The sequence below is a fragment of the Aegilops tauschii genome, chromosome 4 (genome assembly GCF_002575655.3).
Source record: "Aegilops tauschii subsp. strangulata cultivar AL8/78 chromosome 4, Aet v6.0, whole genome shotgun sequence".
Classification (NCBI taxonomy): Eukaryota; Viridiplantae; Streptophyta; class Magnoliopsida; order Poales; family Poaceae; genus Aegilops; species Aegilops tauschii.
The window spans coordinates 388750368-388773996 of NC_053038.3; the positions used below are offsets into that span (position 1 = coordinate 388750368).

At 46.1% G+C, this 23629-nt stretch overlaps 1 protein-coding gene across 1 annotated transcript; it reads left to right on the forward strand.

Annotated features, from left to right (window-relative positions):
• Positions 1–2703: 2703 nt before the first annotated feature.
• Positions 2704–9207, forward strand: LOC109747454 (ATP-dependent Clp protease ATP-binding subunit CLPT1, chloroplastic). Its single transcript, XM_020306507.4, has 6 exons — positions 2704–3005; positions 3199–3234; positions 3311–3420; positions 4302–4481; positions 8645–8772; positions 8851–9207. The coding sequence occupies exons 1-6, from the start codon at positions 2803–2805 to the stop codon at positions 8881–8883; spliced, it is 690 nt and encodes a 229-aa protein (XP_020162096.1). The 5' UTR covers positions 2704–2802; the 3' UTR covers positions 8884–9207.
• The last annotated feature ends 14422 nt before the right edge of the window (positions 9208–23629 follow it).

Genomic DNA, 23629 nt, shown 5'->3' on the forward strand with positions numbered 1-23629 from the left:
CTAGGAGTAGATCACTGGACATCGGTCAAAATTATCCTTAGCGGAATAAGGATATGTTTCTTGATTATGGAGGTGGCAAAAGGTTCGTCATAAAGGGTTACGTCGATGCAAGTTTTGACACTGATCCAGATGACTCTAAGTCTCAATCTGGATACATATTGAAAGTGGGAGCAATTAGCTAGAGTAGCTCCATGCAGAGCATTGTTGACATAGAAATTTGCAAAATACATACGGATCTGAATATGGCAGACCCGTTGACTAAACTTCTCTCACAAGCAAAACAATAGAAACTGATTGCTAGACTTTTACACTATCAACCATGGCTGCAATGTCTTGATCCTACCAAATGCACCTAACAACACCAAGCTCTCCATCTTCTAGCAATCTATAGGATCGAGAGTATATCATCCAGAGGGGGTGAATAGGAGATTTAAAAAATCTTTTGAAACGTCAAATCCCTTAAGACAAAGCAACAGAAGTATAACTAGAATTGGTGTACTGAAGACGAATGGACAGAGCTATTCGAAGGAAAGATGAGCCAAACAAGAGTGACTAAGCAAGACTTTCACCGAGAGCGATGATAATCAGTCTAGTAACCAAGAACTTTCACAATTACAATAGTAAGAAAAGCAGCTCAAGCAACATGAGTGAATATGTACGAACGAAAACTGAACAAGGTATATATACAGTCATGTTACTGAGAGATGTTCATCATAGCACAACTCAGCTAAATAACAAAGTAACACCAAAGGATCAATAGACGAGCATACAAGCACACAACTTTAAGCACGACAAATTGAAATACACTTAATAGTATAGCCATGCCACGGATACTACATAGAAACAGATAAATGACCAGATATATCCATCAAAACATAGAGCACTGAAGATAAACCACTGAAAGTAATGCAGTAGAGTAGAGTGAACCAATGATGCTCGAAGGCGACAAATGATTTGGTAGACCAGTTCACTCTTTTGCAAAAGAGTTACGTCTGGCTGGAGGGACTTAATTGTGATTGAACACATGAGCTAACCTCTCTTCATCCTATTGTCCTTCAATGAGAAGCTGATCAAACTTCGGTTGATTTCACTCGGAGTGGATACTTATCAGCGATCTCCAAACCTTCGACAGACTTGCTACGCAAACCACAATTACTCTCAACTCAGATCTACTGTGATGCTCAACCACTTTCTATGTTTTTGGCTCTTGATTTTCTCTCAGTGGATCTTAAATTCAAATCTCTTGAGAGGGGTGCTCAATCAATCTTCTCAGAATTTCAAGCGAAGCAGCCAACAAAAAACATTGGAGCGGGGTGACTATCTATAGCTGCAGCCTTCTCTGATGGGAAATGACTATTCAGGACACGCGGTCCAGCCAATGGCCAACCAACACGTTTCGAACGGTCGGATTTTGAGCGCATGCAAATTTATTCGAGGAACAAATAAAGCTGACTCTTCGGTCTGAAAGATATCTCTTGCAGTCCGGAAGAACAACATCTCCGATAGGCAAGTAAATCTTCGGAGCACAAAGAGATTTCTCTCAATCTTTCATAGGATTCGGCTAAGCATCACAACAACCCTAAGCCTCGATTACCTATACCCCACTTAATAGTACGGTGGTCCTATGGCTCAAATAAGAGAAAGAAGATCAACAAAACGAATACTATGTCTTTGCTTCGCCTTTAAATTTCTCGACTACAATCATTCTTCTTTGAACACATCGAATGAAAATTGCTTTGCGTCAGCAATATTTAAGGGGTCAACTTCTTCACACTATCTTATTGGTGTTGTCTCTTATCGAAAGGTAACTCTCTCTTCTCTGCAAGGCAAACATTGTTGGTGAAGTTCTTCAAATTTCTCGTTAGAATGTAGCATTCTTCTCGATACATCAGGAACTATTTCTCTATGCGTGCACTAGCAAATAAATCAGTCCCTTATTGTTTATGACAACAATCTCCAAAATCCAAGGGGGCAAGATATTGCACCAACACAACCTCACTCCGTCAGCAGCTTCATAATCGATTTCTTTGATAATGTCGTTGGTTACTTCCGCAGACCATGTCCGAGTCTTAAAAAATCAAACCAAACAGTTTTACTATCCAAATGCCACTTTGTCCACTCATGTTCCCATGAAAAATCTCTCCATGAAGAATCATGCATGTGAACAAATCCATGTTCTCAGCTAATTCATTAAAAAATATCATAATTAAATCATCGGTATAACTTCACAAACCCTAGCCAAATCATACGAAACCACCTGCATTGGTGACCTACACCAATGCTAGCAACAAATCTGTTTTAAAAAGCACTACTTTGCAGCATGACAAAAAAGGAAGGATCACGATCACGTGCTGTATTGCGTGGCGACTCGCCTTCCTGGCGGCGGATTTGGGCCGTTGGCGGCGATCTGAGCGCCGACCCCTGCAGCGATGGAGTCGAGGACCCTCCTAGCCCCTAGACTCGTCATCTCCGTCAACCGATCTTCCTCGCCGGTCGCTATGCTAATAGAAATCACGAGAGGGTCTAAATGCAAAATCTCCGACCGTTCGGGTCTGCCTACGTGGCTGTCCGCATTTTTTCACTCGCCTCAGCTGATTTAGGATTAATCCGAGTCAACCATCCGAGTACAGTGTGCAAAGTTTGCGTTTTGCAAGTAGGAAGATTTAAGTGAGCTTCAGTGGCAAATACAAGGGCTGATACTGTATTTAACTCCTCTTCTCGCTGTACCCCCTAAAGAAAACTATCCTCTCGCTCTATCTCTTCCCCTACCCCCAGAAACCCGAAAACCTTCGCCCGCCCGCCATGGCGACCGCCGCCCAGGTCGCCGCCACATTTCTCTCCTTCCTCTCATGCCCCCGTCACCACACCGCTCCCTCCCCTTCCGTCTCCTTCCTGGCGACCCCTGTATTGCCCGCCTCGCTCCGGGCCGCTGCCGCGGGGGGCCAAACCCTCACCTTCCGCTGTCGGGGCCGTCGCGTCGCCGTCGTCGCTCAGCTCCCTACTATGTAAGGATGATCAATAATACTGCGACCACTCAACAATTTGTTCCCGATAAACATTTCTGAACTTGAGCTGTTTTCTCCTACATCTTGAAACATTTGGAATTTTGCACATAGTATAACTACTTTTGCGCGATTTGACTATTGTACTTCCGGTCGGATCCTGTGACGAGCTTGATTTGGGAGTTTTTTTCCCCAGGATTCCGGAGCTAGCTAGCGGGGAGAAGAAAATCAGGTAAGCTATAATCCCCTCGACATGTCGCCATCTTGTGTCTATACACGGAGCTGACATGGGGATTCACTGCACACAGGTGGTCATCGAGGGCGGTGCGATCATTTGCAATGGCGGAATTGGAGGCACGGAAGATGAGGTACCCAACCACAGGCACCGAGGGGCTGCTTATGGGCATACTCGTTGAAGGTGAGGCACAACCACGTTGGATCTTACATTTCTGCCCCAACATATGCTTATTTGCTATGCTTGTTGTTTGTATAAGTAACTTAAGTGTGGCAAAGTAGTTGTGAACTGTGGTTGCAAATGGGATATGATGAATTGGAAGAGAATGAGGAATGATAGATTTTCTCCAAAAAGAAAAATATTATAAAGAATAATTGAGGCGTTAGAACTTTGAAGATTTTGGAGATTCCTTCTCAGAAAGATACTGGAAGTAAGTCTGAGCTAATGATTTCTTGTTTATCTTGTACTCCCTCCCTCCGGAATTAGTTGACCATCAAACGGATGTACCTAGTAGCACTGAAATGTGTCTAGATACATCCGTTTGAGCGTCAACTAGTTCCGGACGGAAGAAGTAAGAAACTAAGAGTATCTATGACTGATCGATGAGATTTGGCTTAAAAGAAACTAAGAATACTTTTTCGCAGTTTAAAAGAAACATATAAAAAGGATCGTGTACACTACACCATTATTTATAAGGCGTCCCTCCTTGCATGCTTAGGCGGCAAGTAGCCCTGGCAGCGCCTTGCAATTTTGCCGGCTTTAGGCGCTTAGCCTTGGGCGCTTAGGCAGCAAGTCGCCCTGGCAGCGCCTTGCAATTATGCCCGCTTTAGGCGCTTAGGCGTCGCTTAGGTATCAGGGTGGTTGGTGCTCGCCTTAGGTCGCCTTATAAGCGACGCACTACACATGCTAGATGCACAATTGCTGTTTTAGTGAACATCTAAAGATTCCTGATACCATAATTTACCATGATATTGCCAAACGTTGAGCTAATATTTGCTGTTTATCAGTTTTCTACATTGCTATGCCTATTTTGATGGACTAAACTACAAATTTGTTGCTTTCAGGAACTAGTGATGCGGCAAAACTTATGCGTGCTAATGGAATCACATTGCTCACTGTGCGTGACGCGGCAGCAACAATACTTGGGAAGTCAGAAATGTTTTACTTCAGTCCTATGCATCCACCATTGACAGAATCTGCACAGCGTGCCCTTGATTGGGCTGTAAACGAGAAACTAAAATCAGGTTATTCCTTCAAAATATGCTTCCATTATTGTTCATTACTCATTTGTGCTGAAAAGGTACTTGAATTCTTCTCTGTACTCTCTAGTAAACAGTATCTGATTGCGCCTCATGCTTGTTCTTACTGTTATGGGGCTTAAGTAATGAGTATATCTTTTCTTGTTTGCAGAACAAGTAGTGTTGGCGTATTATTTTCCATAATTGCTAGTCTACTGAAGATTAATAAAGATGTCTAATATCATATATTCACATTGCATATATGTTTAATGATTTCGTCTTGGGTTTAACACAAAGAATACGCTTACCTAGGCATAGAGGAGGAATGTAGAATACTATGTTTACTACTCCCTCTGTAAAGAAATATTAGATCAGTGATCTAAACGCTCTTATATTTCTTTACGGAGAGAGTACTTTACTTCTGCAACGTTTTACATAGTAATGTGTTTCTATACGATGACTATATGTTACCATCTCCTGCAATCTGGATAGCCTATACTTAAATTGTAACAGGTACCGTAGTCATGCTTTTAACAAATCGATCATTGCATGCATGCTACTACAAGTACAAAACAAGTAAAATGTGTTACCATATAGGCTTATGGTTACCACAGTAAATCACTCTAAACTAGGTATATACTATTAGGTCACTCTATTGTGAAAACGATGATTCATGTAGGACATATTTCATTTGTTCTGTTCCACTGCAATTTCCTCGAATTTAGCCTTCTTGTATAGTGTTGGTTTACATTTGTAGAGCCATTCCTACCAACGCTCTGTCCAAAATAGAAGTGCATACAACACAATTGTTTTTCCTCAGATGTGTTATCTCTCTATCATCTATATAATTTACTTCATTTCCCTGATGAATGTCTATCAGACCATTAGGCTATGCGCACCTGCTGACCTGCATCTGTAACATAAGAGCACGAACTGGGTTTAAATGATGAACATAAATGCTGCAGTGTGCAGTGTCTTTGATTTCATTTCTGGGAGTCTCTGAAATTGTTGATATGTGACAATGATTTCAAGCTTTTGTGGGGGAGAACATACTGATGAGAATCGAAATTGTCTTGACACTGGGCTCCTGCCTCGATGAGCTAATATCTAGATATCGGTTTGGTATCTGTATTTCTCTATAGGTCATATTACCAATCAATTACGCTTCTCTCAGATGTTTGAAAAGTGAGGTTATTTTCTTACAGCGACCCTGAGAACCCATAACTATACATTATGGAGTATGCGATGAATAGGATTTTTATGGTTGGACCATTCGATCTGCATGACAAATCCGAGGACAACATGTGTGCATGACCATGTTGCCGTAAGTCTATTGTGGGTTTAGTAATATTTTTTGTGCCTCTTGAAGTCCTAAAAGCAGCCTATGCCCACTTTATGTTCCTCATAGGTCCCAAATGGAGAGAGCATATGCCATGGCCAAAATTTGGTTGAATATATTTGGTCTTATTGACAAGAATTTGCATTCATTTGGTTTGTTGCCAATAAGTTGCTAAAATTCTATTCACATCATAGTTGCCGGATTTGCAGTTCGCTCTTCACGATTTGGGTTCAGGATTCACAATTCACTAGTGCCTATGAATCGAGTTTGATAGGGGGTATACATCTCCGGTTCGTGAATCGGGTGACCGTTACGTGAATTCAATGACTCCGATTCATGAATCCGATGGCTGCGATGACTCGGATTCTGAACTTAGTATAGGCTAAATATATAAAAAAGATACGAGTGCCAAAGGGCATGAAACAATAAAGTCACTAATAGAATAATGTTTAGTTCATAATCAACCACTGGACTGTTTGCAACCAGCTTAGCAGCTTGATTACATGGCTACATGCATCAAGACATAATGAGTTGAATAGTTAAAAACCACAAAAATGCACATATAAAAAATACTACTAATGCGTTGTTGACCCTTTGTGCGTATATAAGTTCTTAATGAGCACCTGAATCAGTGACATAACAAATACCAAAATCTGATTAGAGACGAATGGAGGGAAACTTCCCACCAAAAATTTCACTTTGGGGCCACATGACGGAGTGCTTAGTCTCATCCGACCAGATTCATCGTTTTCTCCAGAAAGCCGCGCCCCCAACTCCACCCCATTGTCTTCAAATTTCAGGCCTTCCTAATTCCAGACCGCGAACTGGTGGACTACTCTGCATGCACCAGGGCCCCCGTGCAGAAGCTGCAGCGAGTACCACGTAGGACACATCGCCTTGCCTGCGATGGAGGCGATGCAGAAGGTGCTGCTGCACGGAGGCGACTCATCGGATCCGACATCTTCATTGTCGTCATGCCGGCCACCACATATTGGCCGTCGCCGTTGTGCACCAGCTACATGCATGCGCCGGGTCGAGTAGCTGCTGCCCACCTACTATGTCTGCGCCGAGCGCCGCAGTTCCGTAGCCACTGGCCGCTAGAACAAGTGTTGTGCTGCTGCACACATGCCCGCACCAGGTTAGCCAACGATTTCATTTTTTGGGTTTGTTTTGAGTTAGGCGAATCTGGCACCGATTCGCTACCGATCTGAGCAAATTTGAACCCCGTTCTAGATAAATCTGTCAGAATCGGGGTTCAGTGGCTTTTGTAGCGAATCCGGCAACTATGATTCACATTAGCATGTTAGTATTCTTTACAAAATTGAGCAAACCGAAGTGGACAAGTTTTGACCGGACTTCGACACAACTTGTTAATTCAATGTCAGTATAAAGCAAGCAGCCAAGGACACATTCACTAAATAACTGAAAACATGCCAGTTTTCACCAAGCATAGGACCATACATTCGAGCATCAGACTAAGGCATGTGTTACTCATTTGTTGTAATAACCTGCAAATGCATTGGATATGCTGTAAAGCCTACTCCCTCCATGTCACAATACATACCCATTTTAGATTCCATTCTAGTCAAACATTTTAAGGTTTTACCAACATCTGCAACACCAAATTAATAGAACTAGGTCCATCATGAAATATACTTTCCTAATGCATGCTTGATTTTGAGGAAATATATTTTCATAAAAACTCATGGTCAAGGTTACCTTTGAGACATGTCAATGTAGGAGGGAGTACTTAATTCCTTCCTTTTGTAAAATCGCTTCGTTTCCGACTTGATAAAGGACTTACCAACATCGTTCGTCCACTGGATTGACAAAGCTGTTTCAGCATATCTTTTACGTCAGGTATTGTTTATATAGGGTTTAGAGCTGCTTATATTTTGCATGAAGCCTAGATCTACCGCATTTGTCCATTTGATATCATTTCACAAAAAATGATTTGAACAGGACCATGTTAGTACCAGTTTCCTCTAATAAGTTGAGTTTAAAAGCACACTGGGCGTGCTAGCAACTCTGTCTGCAACAAAGTTATATAAAAAGTGCTCTGATGGGATTGCTCCTGCATTGATAATCCTATATTTAGAATTAGCATCCAGGAGTCCTTAAGACCACCATGAACTTCTTAGCTTGACAACTCCAGCTCGGCATTCATGAGATGACATCTTCATAGTTCATACATGCAGGACTGTGGGGCAGGTAAAGATTATATTTTGTTAAGTCTTGTGAGAATTGAAGGGGTTGGAGGTCCTTCTTTCGTTAAGATTATGTACCTCTCCAGACATGTCACTTATGATCTGCGTGTCTGAGAAGGACCTGGAATTGAAGTCGTGTACGTTTGGTATTGTAAAGTTTGGTAGGTATCAACTACAGTGCTAGTCTAAAATTGCATCAAAACTCTTGCACAAAATGACTAGCTATTACAGTTTCGAATGCTAGTATTAGTAGTATTTCCATTTCTGAATCGGTTTGTTGCTACATGTTTGGGTCTAACATATATGAATATGATCATTTAGTTCAATGGGGTCTAGATATTTATGGCCACTCCCTTCTTAAGTGCGCTATGCTTAGAGTCCTGTTGGTTTTATCTACCGCTTTTTAAGTGACTATGCACTATTCTTAACTTTGTGCCCCTGAACCCTGATTGCTGATTCCCTTGTATGTTTGGTGACCGGGTAGCACTGTTCCTGATCTGTAAACGCGTTTCAGCGTGAATGGAAGTGTGATGCATTTCTTTGTTGTTTTCTACCTGCCCATGTGAAATATCATATGTTTATTCCTTATTTGTTTTGTTTAATGAGTTGAATTCTGACTTCAGGTGAGGACGGAGAGGTAACGGCCAATCATTTGTTCCTGGCGATATGGTCAGATAAAGAGTCAGCTGGTCATAAGGTTCTGGCTTCCCTTGGTTTTGATGATCAGAAAGCCAGTTTGCTGGCCAAAACGGTAATGGTCTAATTCTTCGTCGAGGTAGATACTTCACAGGGCTCATTGTTTCTCAAACCTTCTACCAACCCTCTGCAGGCAGGCGAAGAGAAAGCAATGAGTCCTAGATAGCAAATCAAGCAGCCGGTTTATAATTGAACTTCCCGGAGGTTATTTATGTGTTCACCTGGCAACATCTAGGCACTAGTTGGCGGCTGGCGGCTGGCGGTACCATGGACCCACATTAAGTTAACTTGAAGAGATTGCTTCTATAAGTTTTAGGGGTTTTAAGATCGGTTAGGCAGGATCCAAAATGTGTACTCCCACTATTGCCAAACGCAGTACATGTAAAAAATTTACGATGTATTTTCAGACGAACACGGTTTTGTTCCACTCTCAGCTAGTTTGTTGGACTGCCCTTCGGAGACCCATTCAAAGATCCAGATTCTGAGTTCATCCCCACCTTCAGAGTTTTTGTTCAATCTGAATCCTGACAAGCCATAACCTTTTATGGAAAGCGACTGCTCTCCACATCACCGTATAAGTTTGACGCGTGACATTGTCATCATTTGCGCCTAAGAAGTGTATGGTTTTCTCATCATTCTAAGCAGGGGAAGGGAAGCTTTGCCCACTTTACACCAAATGTGCAACACGAGGTTGGTAGTACCTGGCACTATGCTTCGATTGCAAGGACATCTACCTTCAAATCTTTTACATTGTTTATTGCTGTTTTCACCCTGGCTCTGCGCATTGTTTTTGTTCTGCTTATTGGCGCAGAGCAACCAAGCTGACAGTGACCATCGGGAGGTTATACATTGTATTCGTGGACAGGGAGGTGTCATGGCTCGACACTTAGCATGTACATACTGGAAGCCGACGCCATGTTGGTGTGGTCAGGTGGGCTGCCCCATTCCCGGGCTTAGGTTTCTGCTCCCAGGTCCTCATCAGGTAGCATCAATTCTATCTGCCACCGACAGGGATCAGAACCAGCCCGGGGACGACGAACAGGACCAGCGAGAAAGTAAGCGATGTGATATATTGGAATTCCTTGCGTGCCAGCAACTGCATGAACACTTTCAAATTTATGGGTCACTGCCTTACTATCATGGCGCGTTTACCTACTTTTTGGCATGTCTTTTCGGATGGACCATATGTATCCCAACCAGCCGTTCACGTTGCTGCCACATAATAATGGCATTAAATCGCATGTTTCAGCAGGGAACTCGACCTGTAGTTCTGTAGTACGGCTTGTGTGGGAGTGTAAGTGCACTCCAAGCCTCGTGCTCGCTAGCTAGGGATACAAGTATATTCAACTATGTGTGGCAAGTCTCCGGGTTAACAAATGATCAAGCAAAAAGTTGTGTGCAGCCTACGTGTTGGCCGTTTTCTTTTCGTCTTGAAGCGTGCACTAGTCTACTAGAGTAATGCAAGGCTATATATAAACAAGCACGAAGATTTTCGCTTCTCCGGCGCGCTTTATCGATTGTTTACTCTTTCGTGTCTGCCCCACTCCTTCGAATGTTTGCATCAAAAGGCATGTGCCCCCTTTTTGTTGCCTACTTATATAGTATTAACGTCTTATATTTTGGTACGGAGGTAGTAGTATTAGATTGAGTGCCCGGTGTATAAAGGAAGAGATAGCAATAGCATGCATCTCTTGCCTGTGCTGATCCGTGCTTTTGACATGTAACACCAAAGATTGCAAATACTCCCTCCGTTCCATAATGTAGTGACTATAGATATTTTGAGAAGTCAAACTTTGAAACTTTGATCAAGTTTGTAGAGAAAGAATATTTATATCTACAATAGCAAAAATATATAATGTGAAACTACATCTTATGATGAATCTAGTGATATATGTTTCGCACTCTAGATGTAAATATTTTTTTCCACAAACTTGGTCAAAGTTTCTGAGGTTTGACTTTTTAAAAAATTTATAGGCACTACATTGTGGAACGGAGGGAGTACAATTGTAGCATATCATTGGTTCATCCATGCATGCCATTAGCATCTTAATAGCGTCGTCTTGTGAGTCTGGTAACCTCCTGAGCCGTTTCTTGATGCCTATATATGTGTTCTCTGGTCTCCTCCATTAGAAGTATAAATCCAAAGTGGTAGGACCAAGAGATGTATGGTGTGAGTACCTCACAGAATACCACTTGGGAGCTAATCAGGTGTTAACCCCAGATCTCTCGGGGAGCTGCGGCCACTGGCCACCCTCCTGGTCTCCTCCACACTGGACAAATCCACTGTCATATCTCTAGTAGTTCTCCGCCAGCCCACAAGTCAAGGGGATGCATCCACGACGGGCGACTGGTCCTGTAGATATGATAGCTCATGCCCATGCACGTCCAAAGCTGATGCTCTTTCTTAGGTCGTTTGACTACTGGCACTGCACGGGATATATGGCATTGGACCACTCACTGCCAGCGCTTAGCCTTTTGCAATCTCGATCTGCCTAAGTTTCTCACGTGCCATCTATGTCTACATATCGGACGCGTAGGAGCACTGTAGTGCTGGGAGTTGGGAAAGTTACGTAGGTTCTCCTTCCCGCGCCACATTAAATTCACTGCCAGTGGAGGAGAGTGCAAGTCCGGTTCCGGTCCGGCAAAGTGGTGTGCCCCAGCCCCCAGGTGCTGATTCCTGTGTCACTCTTCGTTCAATCATTCAGTTATCTCCGTCTCAGGATATGCTCTATTACTGCTGCTGCTGCTAGTGGTGGTGGTAGATGTATCAGCTTCGCTTAGGTTGATCTTCTATAGACTATACTAGTTAACTATGCCTTGCTCGATCGCCTCCATGGAAATACTTCTCTAGTTAACCCTATATAGTAAGCAAGATGAGTTGGTTTCAGTTATTGAAGTCAAGGAGTTGTACATGCATGTGCTAGTATGATATTCTTCCATTGGGCCTAAAAGACCGTGAGCTGTTTTTTTTAGTACACGCCGCGCACACTTCAGTGCCAGTGATTAGATTTTTCCAACCTGTGTAGATGCAACAACGACATATAAAAAAATCGCGGAATTTTCCGGCGACCATTCCATGAAAACATGGAAAAAGTTGGGCACATATATGCATACTGCATTGACAACACGGCCATGTTCATGACCAAAAATAATAATATTCCCGCAGATTAAATTGTATAATAATATGATAAGGTAACTAGTTGTCCGTACCGGCGACGAGCTTGGCCTTATTATTGGACATACTCCTTGGCCTTGGGTATCCATGCGGGGGCTCCATTTGTTTGCACTGGTTGTCGGCAAAACAGATGGTCTACGTACCTGCTGTATTCTGATGGAGCTGACATCTTGTCACTGAAACCCATTACCACCCGCAGGATTTCTGGGAGGAGCTACTCCCGACTCACTGAAAGCAATAGAGAAATAGAGGGAGAAGATGGCCCACGTACTCAAACCTCAGCTAAATTTTGGGGATTCCTATGCGCTGACCGCACGAGTGCAAGGGGAGAAAATTTAAGCAATCTCTTACGTGTACCTCTACCTAAGTCGGTTCCACTTCTGTCTGCATACCCCCTTTGCTATCGCTTCCGACGGTTTTGTCTTCCATCTCCATCAAATTTATAGAGTTAATACTCTGACTTATTTATCAACGTCGCGAAACCGGTCGAGAAAATACAAAAAAGGCTATTCGCCCTGCTTTTTGGACCGGTCGGGAAACTACTCATCTCAGTTAGTTGTTGGTCGAGAAAATCGCATTTGTTGCACTTTACAACCGATACGAATATTTCTTTTCTGAATCTTACTCGCTCTATGAGCAAAAATCAGAACCGTCTGAGATATTATTTGTATTCAAGTCGGTTTGTGCTATAAAATCGGTTGTATCGGTAATTTCTGCTCATTTCTGTTCTCCAGCCAGCCATACAAACATAATTGACAGCAAATGATCTATCACAAATCTCAAAAGATCAACACACATTCATCACATTCACCACACACATACACATACATCTCATCACAGAAGCATCACATTCATCATGTACATCACATAAGCATAACAAATTACAAAATTAACAAGTGACACACGTTATGTTGAGTATCGTGATTAGTTAGGAAATACATAGACTAGGATTTATTTCTACGTTGTCTTGTACTCCAAGTTGATCATGTACTCCTATATATACGCCGACGAGGCTCAAGCAATAAACAACAATTTCACCATATTGCATATATTCCTCTAACATGGTATCAGCCTAACCCCGATCCAAACCCTTGCCACCGCCGCAGGTTCCGCACCACGACGTCCCCGGGGCGGCAGATCTCCATGACCGCCACCGGGGGCCGCGCTGCCCGTACGTCCGCCGGTCGTGTTAACCGGCTGCCCTAAAAAGTCTTCTTTCCCGATCCTTGGATCCGGGGTTTTCTTTCACCGGTCACATTGATCGGCGTCTCTTTTTGGCTTACCTATCTAAGATCTGTTTGCGTCGTTCGCCTTTCATCGCTTACAACACGTATTAGTGATATATTTTTGTTTATACTCCCCAGGCGGGTGGCTAATATCAGGACTAACTATTTTTGATATGATGCAAACGGTGATACTCAATCATCGCCGACGACTCTCGCCTTCACCGGCTGCAACGCGTGCAATGGTACGGTGGTCGGTCGCGTCCTACACTGGCCCTTCGTCCTGCGCGCGTGCATGCCGCGTGGTGCGGACGGCCGCTAGCGCCTACCCACTAGGCCATCTGGATCCACTCCGTTGTCGAAGCATGCATCCCGTGCAGGATGCTTGCACGTGTTCTATGCGGGTATGCTTGCATGCATGGCATGCGTTTGCTGTTGGCTCGTCCGACTGCGCGGACATACCAGCACATGCGATCCTCAGGCCAACTCCACCGCGCGACTCAAACGGACATCCGTTTTATTTAGATTTTGTTCGTTTGAAAAAGTAATGGGTGCCAAAATGAACATGCATGTCCGGGTGTAGGTGAAGGCGCCCAACGCGCCGACCGACCCTAAAATGTCCGCCTCAACCACGCGCCCACGCCTGCGCCTCGCCTGCCCGCGAGCTCGCGCTCTCGCCTCGCCGGTGCGCCCGTGCGGTCGACGTGGCATCTCGTCGCGCGCTGGGCAGAGGAGGGAGGAGGAAAGCACTCACGAGCAGCGCGCGGATGAGCGCGACGTCCCCGTTGCCGGCGGCGAGGAAGAGCATCGAGACGTCGGCGCGGATCTCCTCGCGCGGCGCGCGCAGCTCGGCGGCGGCGCCCTCGCACCACACCACCCCGGCGTAGTTCACGTCCCCGCGCCTGCCCGCGAGCTCGCGCTCTCGCCTCGCCGGTGCGCCCGTGCGGTCGACGTGGCATCTCGTCGCGCGCTGGGCAGAGGAGGGAGGAGGAAAGCACTCACGAGCAGCGCGCGGATGAGCGCGACGTCCCCGTTGCCGGCGGCGAGGAAGAGCATCGAGACGTCGGCGCGGATCTCCTCGCGCGGCGCGCGCAGCTCGGCGGCGGCGCCCTCGCACCACACCACCCCGGCGTAGTTCACGTCCCCGCGCCTGGACGCGAGCAGCTCGCCCGCCTCCCTCGAGTCGCTGCGCGCCACCGCCTCCATGAGCCGCTGGGAGGCCGCCGCTGTCGACGCTCCCTGCGCCCGCAGCGCCCGCCCGCGTCGCCGCCCGTCGACGCGCCTGCAGCGCCGGCCCGCGCCCCCGCCCCCGCCCCCTGCTCGCGCGCCCGCGTCGCCGCCCACGACCGCGCCCGGAGCGCCGGCCCGCGCCGCCGCCCCATGCTCGCGCGCCCGCGCTGCCGCCCACCACCGCGCCCGCACCGTCGGCCCGCGCCGCCACCCACCGCGCCCGCAACGTCGGCCCGCGCCGCCGCCCACCACCGCCCCCTGCTCACGCGCCCGCGCCGCCGCGCTGGTGGCGCTCACCGCTCGCTGCCACGCGCCCGCTCGCCGGCGGGGACTGCAGCTGCTACTGGGCCTGCGAGGTGCGCGAGTGGGAAGAGAGAGAAAAAGGAAGAGAGAGAAAAAGGAGAGAGAGATCGATGGGAGGTGAGTGGGTGACAAGTGGGTCCAAGCCCGGACAAGAGCAGTCGGGGAGGACGCAGAAAGCGTTCGTTCGGTGTCTGCTCGACCGCAAAGCCGAATCAAATTTGCGCTCGGGATGGGACAAGCCGAACCAGAAACGGACGCTTTTTATGGATGGGGTCGCGCGTTGGGCCGCTTCATTTGTCCGTTTAGACCCAAACGGACAAACCCGGATGATTTGGGGTCGCGCGATGGAGTTGGCCTCATACCACGTCCACCCGTGCAGACGCACGTCGCGGGTGTTTCGTCGTCGGCACGCGCAGCTTTACAGGATCACTAGTGGTTGGGGCCTGTCATTGCGGGCCGCTTAAGAGAAAGCTATGCGCACTCATCATCATGTCAAAAAATTTAAAAAATATTCTTTCGTCACGTAAGCATCACAACCATCTTAAAAGAAAAAAAAACCCTAGAAAAACTTCTCTCAAAAAAAGTCTCCCTACCATTTAAAAAAAACTCTAAAAAGTATTTTCTCACCATGATCAACCAGCATGCGTCACATGGCGTAGCTGGTTGCTACCATTCTAGCATATCTTAATGGGTTTAATGTGAAGATCGTCCTCAAGTACAACGCGTCCCTCTACCGATCAAGCAAGCAACGGGCTGCCCATGTGTTGTCCCGTCGGACCACAGCGTCCCCGTCCCATGGCACTCCACGCAGCTGTATCAACTCGCCCGTTGCCACTGTGTTGTCCTTTAGACCGTAGTGTTGTGCAGTGGCGGAGCTAAAAATGAAGCAAACCCCGGGCCTACTTTTTTTCGACAACATGAAAAACTTTGGCACTTAAAACTACCTCATACCATTTCTAAATAATTACATGATGCGGAAGCATAGAAAATAAATTTCAATTTCTCAATAAATCTACATTTTAAACTTGATGCTCTATGATCCAAGAAAATAGATAAAACATGACAGAAGCACAAATATTAATATGGGAATATGATAAATTACCAAATCAATTGATCACTTTGTCGGTGCATTCAGTCCCCCCATCGCTTGATTCCCTCGCTTCGAAATGGTAGGCGTATGCATCTCCGTTGTGGGCACCGGTGAAAAGAATCTCTTCATCTTCTATTTCTACAACATAAATGAAATCGCAAATGCATCAATATGAGTTCAACAATACACAATACAATACTGAAATTGCAACCAGCTTTCCTTCTTCTTCCATGACGCGCACGCGCACGGCCGCACGCACGCACCCTATTTTTTCAGTTAAATTTTGTTCAATGCAGTTCATACACAGAGGTTAGCGGGTTAAATTGCAGAATGCGCTACAAGTACAAACTACAACGAATCAAAGAAAGGTCAGGCAGGGCAAGGGAAGAACAGGGGCGAACGGCGCACACAGGGGCGGAGCTGGGCTGCCGGGGAGTGACCAGGAAGCAGGGGCCTGCCGGAGAAATAGATGGCGGTGGTCGGAGAACGGCGACGGCGCCACGGCGGCCAAGCAGGGAGGCGGCGACGCGAGCGCTCAAGACGAGCGTGTCCTGTGCCGCTGTGCGTATGAGTCAGGTCGATCGTGCGGCCGTGGGCTCGTAGCTGGTGCGTGTAGTGCGTGCGCGTGGATCGCTGGTTTTGGGCCTCCTTTCACTGGGCTGAACCCCGGGCCCAAAAGAAAATTTATGTACACTGGGAAAAAATCCCACGCCCCGGGCCCAGCTCCGCCCTGGTGCTGCGGGGCACGGTCTATCGCCGCCCCGAGGCTGTCCGCTTTAGGTCATCCCCGTCAATGACGGCGCCGGCCTCAAGAATTTGTGGGGTCAATGGTTTTTTTTTTATTTTTTTCTTCATGATGAACAGTAATTCTTGTCTGTTTTTCCAAATAGATGTGGGGTCGGCTGACCCCACAGCTTACACATAGATTCGCCTCTGGTTCCCGTGGCTGCATCGACCCTCGCGTTGTCATTGCATCGCCCCATTCGGGCGTAGCGAGTGTGGCATGCGGTCTCTGCCGTCGTCCCGTGGTTCTCCCTGTGTCTGCACCGACTCGCGTGCTCCCGCTACGTCGCCCCTTCAGACCGTAGTGCCGCGGCCCGTGGTCCATAGCCGCCGAGAGGCTGTCCGCTCCAGGCCGTCCCCGTGGTTGCACCGAGCCTCGCGCTGCCGCTGCGTCGCCCAATCGGGCCGTAGCGAGCGTGGCACACGGTCCTTACCGCCGCCCTGAGGTCTTCGTGGTTGTCGCCTGACCCGTGCGCTACCGCTGCGTCGCCCCTTCGGGCCGGAGCACCGCGACACGCGGTCAACTTCACAATCCACACACATCGACTTCTATGTGGTATGCGCCACGCCGCCTTCCTAGTCGCGGGAACGCCACCGTCCGTACTGGTCTTCGTCATGTCGTCGGGTATTTCCTCGCCTACATCGAGCACTGTCTCCGCCGCCGTCTCCTCAGGCCGCCGCCGTCGCCGCTCTTCTTCCCGGTCCACGACGACTACCTTGACACCGGCCACCCCAACTCGACATCGACCACGGCGTCCGTCGCACAGCTACCTCGACCACGGCTACACCACCCTACACTCTCAGCTACATCGACATCGGCACAAAGGGCTACCGCCTTACTTGAGCAACCTCGTCGGTTTTCACTCAGCCACGACTTCCGTGATGCATCGACCGTTACGACTGTGGGAAGGATGTCGTCGTCTTACCTTCAGATTCTTCTCCAGTCTCACCGTCTGTGTCGCTACCATTGCGACTGCAGGGGATGTTGAGTATCATGATTAGTTAGGAAATATGAGATAGACTAGGATTTATTTCTACCTTGTCTTGTACTCCAAGTTGACCATGTACTCCTATATATACATCCACTAGGCTCAAACAATAAACAACAATTCCATCATATCCCATCTATTCCTCCAACAGAAGTTTAAAATACAACTAATCAAAGTATCACAATTGGGAGAGCAAAGTATCATAAACTCTCCATGTCTCATTTGCTATGGTGGAACTCTCCTTTCAGATTGACCACATTCTTAACGAGGATGTTGGGGAACGTAGCAATAATTCAAAATTTTCTTATGTGTCACCAAGATCAATCTAGGAGATGCTAGCAACAAAAGAGAGGGAGTGCATCTTCATACCCTTGAAGATCGCTAAGCGGAAGCGTTACAAGAACGCGGTTGACGGAGTCGTACTCGCGGCAATTCAAATCGCGGAAGATCCGATCTAGCGCCGAACGGACGGCGCCTCCGCGTTCAACACACGTACAGCCCGGGGACGTCTCCTCCTTCTTGATCCAGCAAGGTGAGAGGAGAAGTTGAGGGAGAACTCCGGCAACACGACGGCATGGTGGTGGAGCTTGTGGTATTCCTGCAGGGCTTCGCCAAGCTCTACGGAGGAGAAGGAAGAGTTGGAGGAGGAGAGGGTTGCGCCAGGCCAGGGGGTGCGGCTGCCCTCTCTCCCCCTCACTATATATAGGGGGAAGGGGGTGGAGGAGGCGCCCTAGGGTTCCCTAGGGGAGGGGCGGCGGCCACAGGGGAAACCCTAGATGGGTTTGGGCGCCCCCACCCGTGGGAAACTTGCCCCCCAAGCCGGGAGGGGTGGCTGCCCTAGGGGAGACGCCCCACCTCTCCACGTTACGTGAGAGGGGTTGGGAGGGGCGCACAACCCATTAGTGGGCTGGTGTGCCCCTCCCCTTGGCCCATAAGGCCCCCCAACGCTTGCCGGGGCCTCCGAAACACCTTTCGGTCACGCTGGTCGTCACCCGGTACTCCCAGAACAATTCCGAACTCCAATATCCTTCGTCCAATATATCGATCTTCACCTCTGAACCACTCCGAAGTTCCTCGTCACGTCCGGGATCTCATCCGGGACTCCGAACAACCTTCGATAACCATATACTATTTCCCATAACAACTCTAGCGTCACCGAACCTTAAGTGTGTAGACCCTACGGGTTCGGGAACCATGCAGACATGACCGAGACACCTCTCCGGCCAATAACCAATAGCGGGATCTGGATACCCATATTGGCTCCCACATGTTCCACGATGATCTCATCGGATGAACCACGATGTCGGGGATTCAATCAATCCCGTATACAATTCCCTTTGTCTATCGGTATGTTACTTGCCCGAGATTCGATCGTCGGTATCCCAATACCTCGTTCAATCTCGTTACCGGCAAGTCTCTTTACTCGTTCCGTAACGCATGATCCCGTGGCTAACTCCTTAGTCACATTGCGCTCATTATGATGATGCATTAGCGAGTGGGCCCAGAGATACCTCTCCGTCATACGGAGTGACAAATCCCAGTCTCGATTCGTGCCAACCCAACAGACACTTTCAGAGATACCTGTAGTGCACCTTTATAGCCACCCAGTTACGTTGTGACGTTTGGTACACCCAAAGCATTCCTACGGTATCCGGGAGTTGCACAATCTCATGGTCTAAGGAAACGATACTTGACATTAGAAAAGCTCTAGCAAAACGAACTACACGATCTTGTGCTATGCTTAGGATTGGGTCTTGTCCATCACATCATTCTCCTAATGATGTGATCCCGTTATCAATGACATCCAATGTCCATGGTCAGGAAACCATAACCATCTATTGATCAACGAGCTAGTCAACTAGAGGCTCACTAGGGACATGTTGTGGTCTATGTATTCACACATGTATTACGGTTTCCAGTTAATACAATTATAGCATGAACAATAGACAATTATCATGAACAAGGAAATATAATAATAACCATTTTATTATTGCCTCTAGGGCATATTTCCAACAGTCTCCCACTTGCACTAGAGTCAATAATCTAGTTCACATCACTATGTGATTGCAATGAATCCAACACCCATGGGGTTTGTTCATATCTCGCTTGTGAGAGAGGTTATTAGTCAACGGGTCTGAACCTTTCAGATCCGTGTGTGCTTTACAAATCTCTATGTCATCTTGTAGATGCAGCTATCACGCGCTACTTGGAGCTATTCCAAATAACTGCTCTACTATACGAATCCAGTTTACTACTCAGAGTCATCCGGATTAGTGTCAAAGTTTGCATCGACGTAACCCTTTACGACGAACTCTTTTACCACCTCCATAATCGAGAAAATTCCTTAGTCCACTAGTTACTAAGGATAAGTTCGACCGCTGTCATGTGATCCATTCTTGGATCACTCTTGTACCCCTTGACTAACTCATGGCAAGGCACACTTCTGGTGCGGTACACAGCATAGCATACTGTAGAGCCTACGTCTAAAGCATAGGGGACGACCTTCGTCCTTTCTCTCTCTTATGCCATGGTCAGGTCTTGAGTCTCACTCAATACTCACACCTTATAACACAGCCAAGAACTCCTTCTTTGCTGATCTATTTTGAACTCCTTCAAAATCTTGTCACGGTATGTATTCATTTGAAAGTACTATTAAGCGCTTTGATCTATCCTTATAGATCTTGATGCTCAATGTTCAAGTAGCTTAATACAGGTTTTCCATTGAAAAACACTTTTCAAACAACCCTATATGCTTTCCAGAAATTCTACATCATTTCCGATCAACAATATGTCAACAACATATACTCATCAGAAATTCTATATTGCTCCCACTCACTTCTTTGGAAATACAAGTTTCTCATAAACCTTGTATAAACCCAAAATCTTTGATCATCTCATCAAAGCGCATATTCCAACTCCGAGATGCTTACTCCAGTCCTTAGAAGGATCACTGGAGCTTTGCATACTTGTTAGCATCTTTCAGGATTGACAAAACCTTCTGGTTGTATCACATACAACCTTTCCTCATGAAAATCGTCGAGGAAACAATGTTTTGACATCCTATCTGCAAGATTTCATAAATAATGCAGTAACTGCTAATATAATTCCAACAGACTCTTAGCATCGCTACGAGTGAGAAAGTCTCATCGTAGTCAACTCCTTGAACTTGTCGGAAAACATCTTAACGACAAGTCGAGCTTTCTTAATGGTGACACTTACCATCATTGTCCGTCTTCCTTTTAAAATCCATCTGTACCCAAGAGCCTTACGACCATCAAGTAGTTCTTCCAAAGTCTATACTTTGTTTTTATACATGGATCCTCTCTCGGATTTTATGGCCTCGAGCCATTCGTCGGAATCCGGGCCCACCATCGCTTCTCCATAGCTCGTAGGTTCATTGTTGTCTAGCAACATGACTTCCAAGACAGGATTACCGTACCACTCTGAAGTAGTACGCATCCTTGTCAACCTACGAGGTTTGGTAGTGACTTGATCCGAAGTTTCATGATCACTATCATAAGCTTCCACTTCAATTGGTGTAGGTGCCACAGGAACAACTTCCTGTGCCTTGCTACACACTAGTTGAAGTGACGGTTCAATAACCTCATCAAGTCTCCACCATCCTCCCACTCAATTCTTTCGAGAGAAACTTTTCCTCGAGAAAGGACCCGTTTCTAGAAACAATCACTTTTGCTTCCGGATCTGAAATAGGAGGTATACCCAACTATTTTGGGTATTCTATGAAGATGCATTTATCCGCTTTGGGTTCGAGCTTATCAGCCTGAAACTTTTTCACATAAGCGTCGCAGCCCCAAACTTTTAAGAAACGACAGCTTAGGTTTCTCTAAACCATAGTTCATACGGTGTCGTCTCAATGGAATTGCGTGGTGCCCTATTTAAAGTGAATGCGGTTGTCTCTAATGCCTAAACCATAAACGATAGTGGTAATTCGATAAGAGACATCATGGTATGCACCATATCCAATAGGGTGCAGTTATGATGTTCGGACACACCATCACACTATGGTGTTCCAGGCGGTATTAGTTGTGAAACAATTTCCACAATGTCTTAATTGTGTGCCAAACTCGTAACTCAGATATTCATCTCTATGGTCATATCATAGACATTTTATCCTCTTGTCACGACGATCTTCAACTTCACTCTGAAATTACTTGAACCTTTCAATAATTTAGACTTGTGTTTCATCAAGTAAATATACTTAGCATCTACTCAAATCATCCGTGAAGTAAGAACATAACGATATCCACTGCGTGCCTCAGCACTCATTGGACTGCACACATCAAAATGTATTACTTCCAACAAGTTGCTCTCTTGTTCCATCTCACTGAAAACGAGGCCTTTCAGTCATCTTGCCCATGTGGTATGATTTGCATGTGTCAAGTGATTCAAAATCAGGTGAGTCCAAATGATCCATCTGTATGGAGTTTCTTCATGCATATATACCAATAGACATGGTTCGCATGTCTCAATCTTTTCAAAAACGAGTGAGTCCAAAGATCCATCAACATGGAGCTTCTTCATGCATTTTATACCAATATGACTCAAATAGCAGTGCCACAAGTATGTGGTACTATCATTACTATCTTATATCTTTTGGCATGAACATGTGTATCACTACGATCGAGATTCAATAAACCATTCATTTTAGGTGCAAGACCATTGAAGGTATTATTCAAATAAAAAGAGTAACCATTATTCTCCTTAAATGAATAACCGTATTGCGATAAACATAATCCAATCATGTCTATGCTCAACGCAAACACCAAACTCGATGGTAGAGGGAGCATGCGATGCTTGATCACATCAACCTTGGAAACACTTCCAACACATATCGTCATCTCATCTTTAGCTAGTCTCCATTTATTCCGCAGCTTTTATTTCGAGTTACTAACACTTAGCAACCGAACCGGTATCTAATACCCTGGTGCTACTAGGAGTACTAGTAAAGTACACATTAATATAATGTATATCCAATATACTTCTGTCGACCTTGCTAGCCTTCTCATCTACGAAGTACCTAGGGCAGTTCTGCTTCAGTGACCGTTCCCCTCATTTCAGAAGCACTTAGTCTCGGGTTTGGGTTCAACCTTGGGTTTCTTCACTAGAGCAGCAACTGATTTTCCGTTTCATGAAGTATCCCTTCTTGCCCTTGCCCTTCTTGAAACTAGTGGTTTTACTAACCATCAACAATTGATGCTCCTACTTGATTTCTACTTTCGCGGTGTCAAACATCACGAATAGCTCAAGGATCATCATATCTGTCCCTGATATGTTATAGTTCATCACGAAGCTCTAGTAGCTTGGTGGCAGTGACTTTGGAGAACCATCACTATCTCATCTGGAAGACAACTCCCACTCGATTCAAGCGATTGTAGTACTCAGACAATCTGAGCACATGCTCAACGATTGAGCTTTTCTCCCTTAGTTTGTAGGCTTAAGAAACTTGTCGGAGGTCTCACACCTCTTGACGTGGGCACAAGCCTGAAATCCCAATTTCAGCCCTTGAAACATCTCATATGTTCCGCGACGTTTCAAAACGTCTTCGGTGCCTCAATTCTATACCGTTTTAACATTACGCACTGAACTATCACGTAGTCATCAAAACGTGTATGCCAGATGTTTGCAACATCTACAAATGACGCTCGAGGTTCAGCACACCGAGTGGTGCATTAAGGACATAAGCCTTCTGTGCAGCAATGAGGATAATCCTCAGTTTACGAACCCAGTCCGCATAATTTCTACTATCAACTTTCAACTAAATTTTCTCTAGGAACATATCTTAAACAGTAGAACCAAAGCGTAAGCTACGACATAATTTGCAAAGACCTTTTGACTCGTGATAATTAAGTTCATCTGATTATTTAATGAACTCCCACTTAGATAGACATCCCTCTAGTCATCTAAGTGATACATGATCCGAGTCAACTAGGCCGTGTCCGATCATCACGTGAGACGGACTAGTCATCATCGTGAACATCTTCATGTTGATCGTATTTGCTATACGACTCATGTTTGACCTTTCGGTCTCTTGTGTTCCGAGGCCATGTCTGTACATGCTAGGCTCGTCAAGTCAACCTAAGTGTTTTGCATGTGTAAAT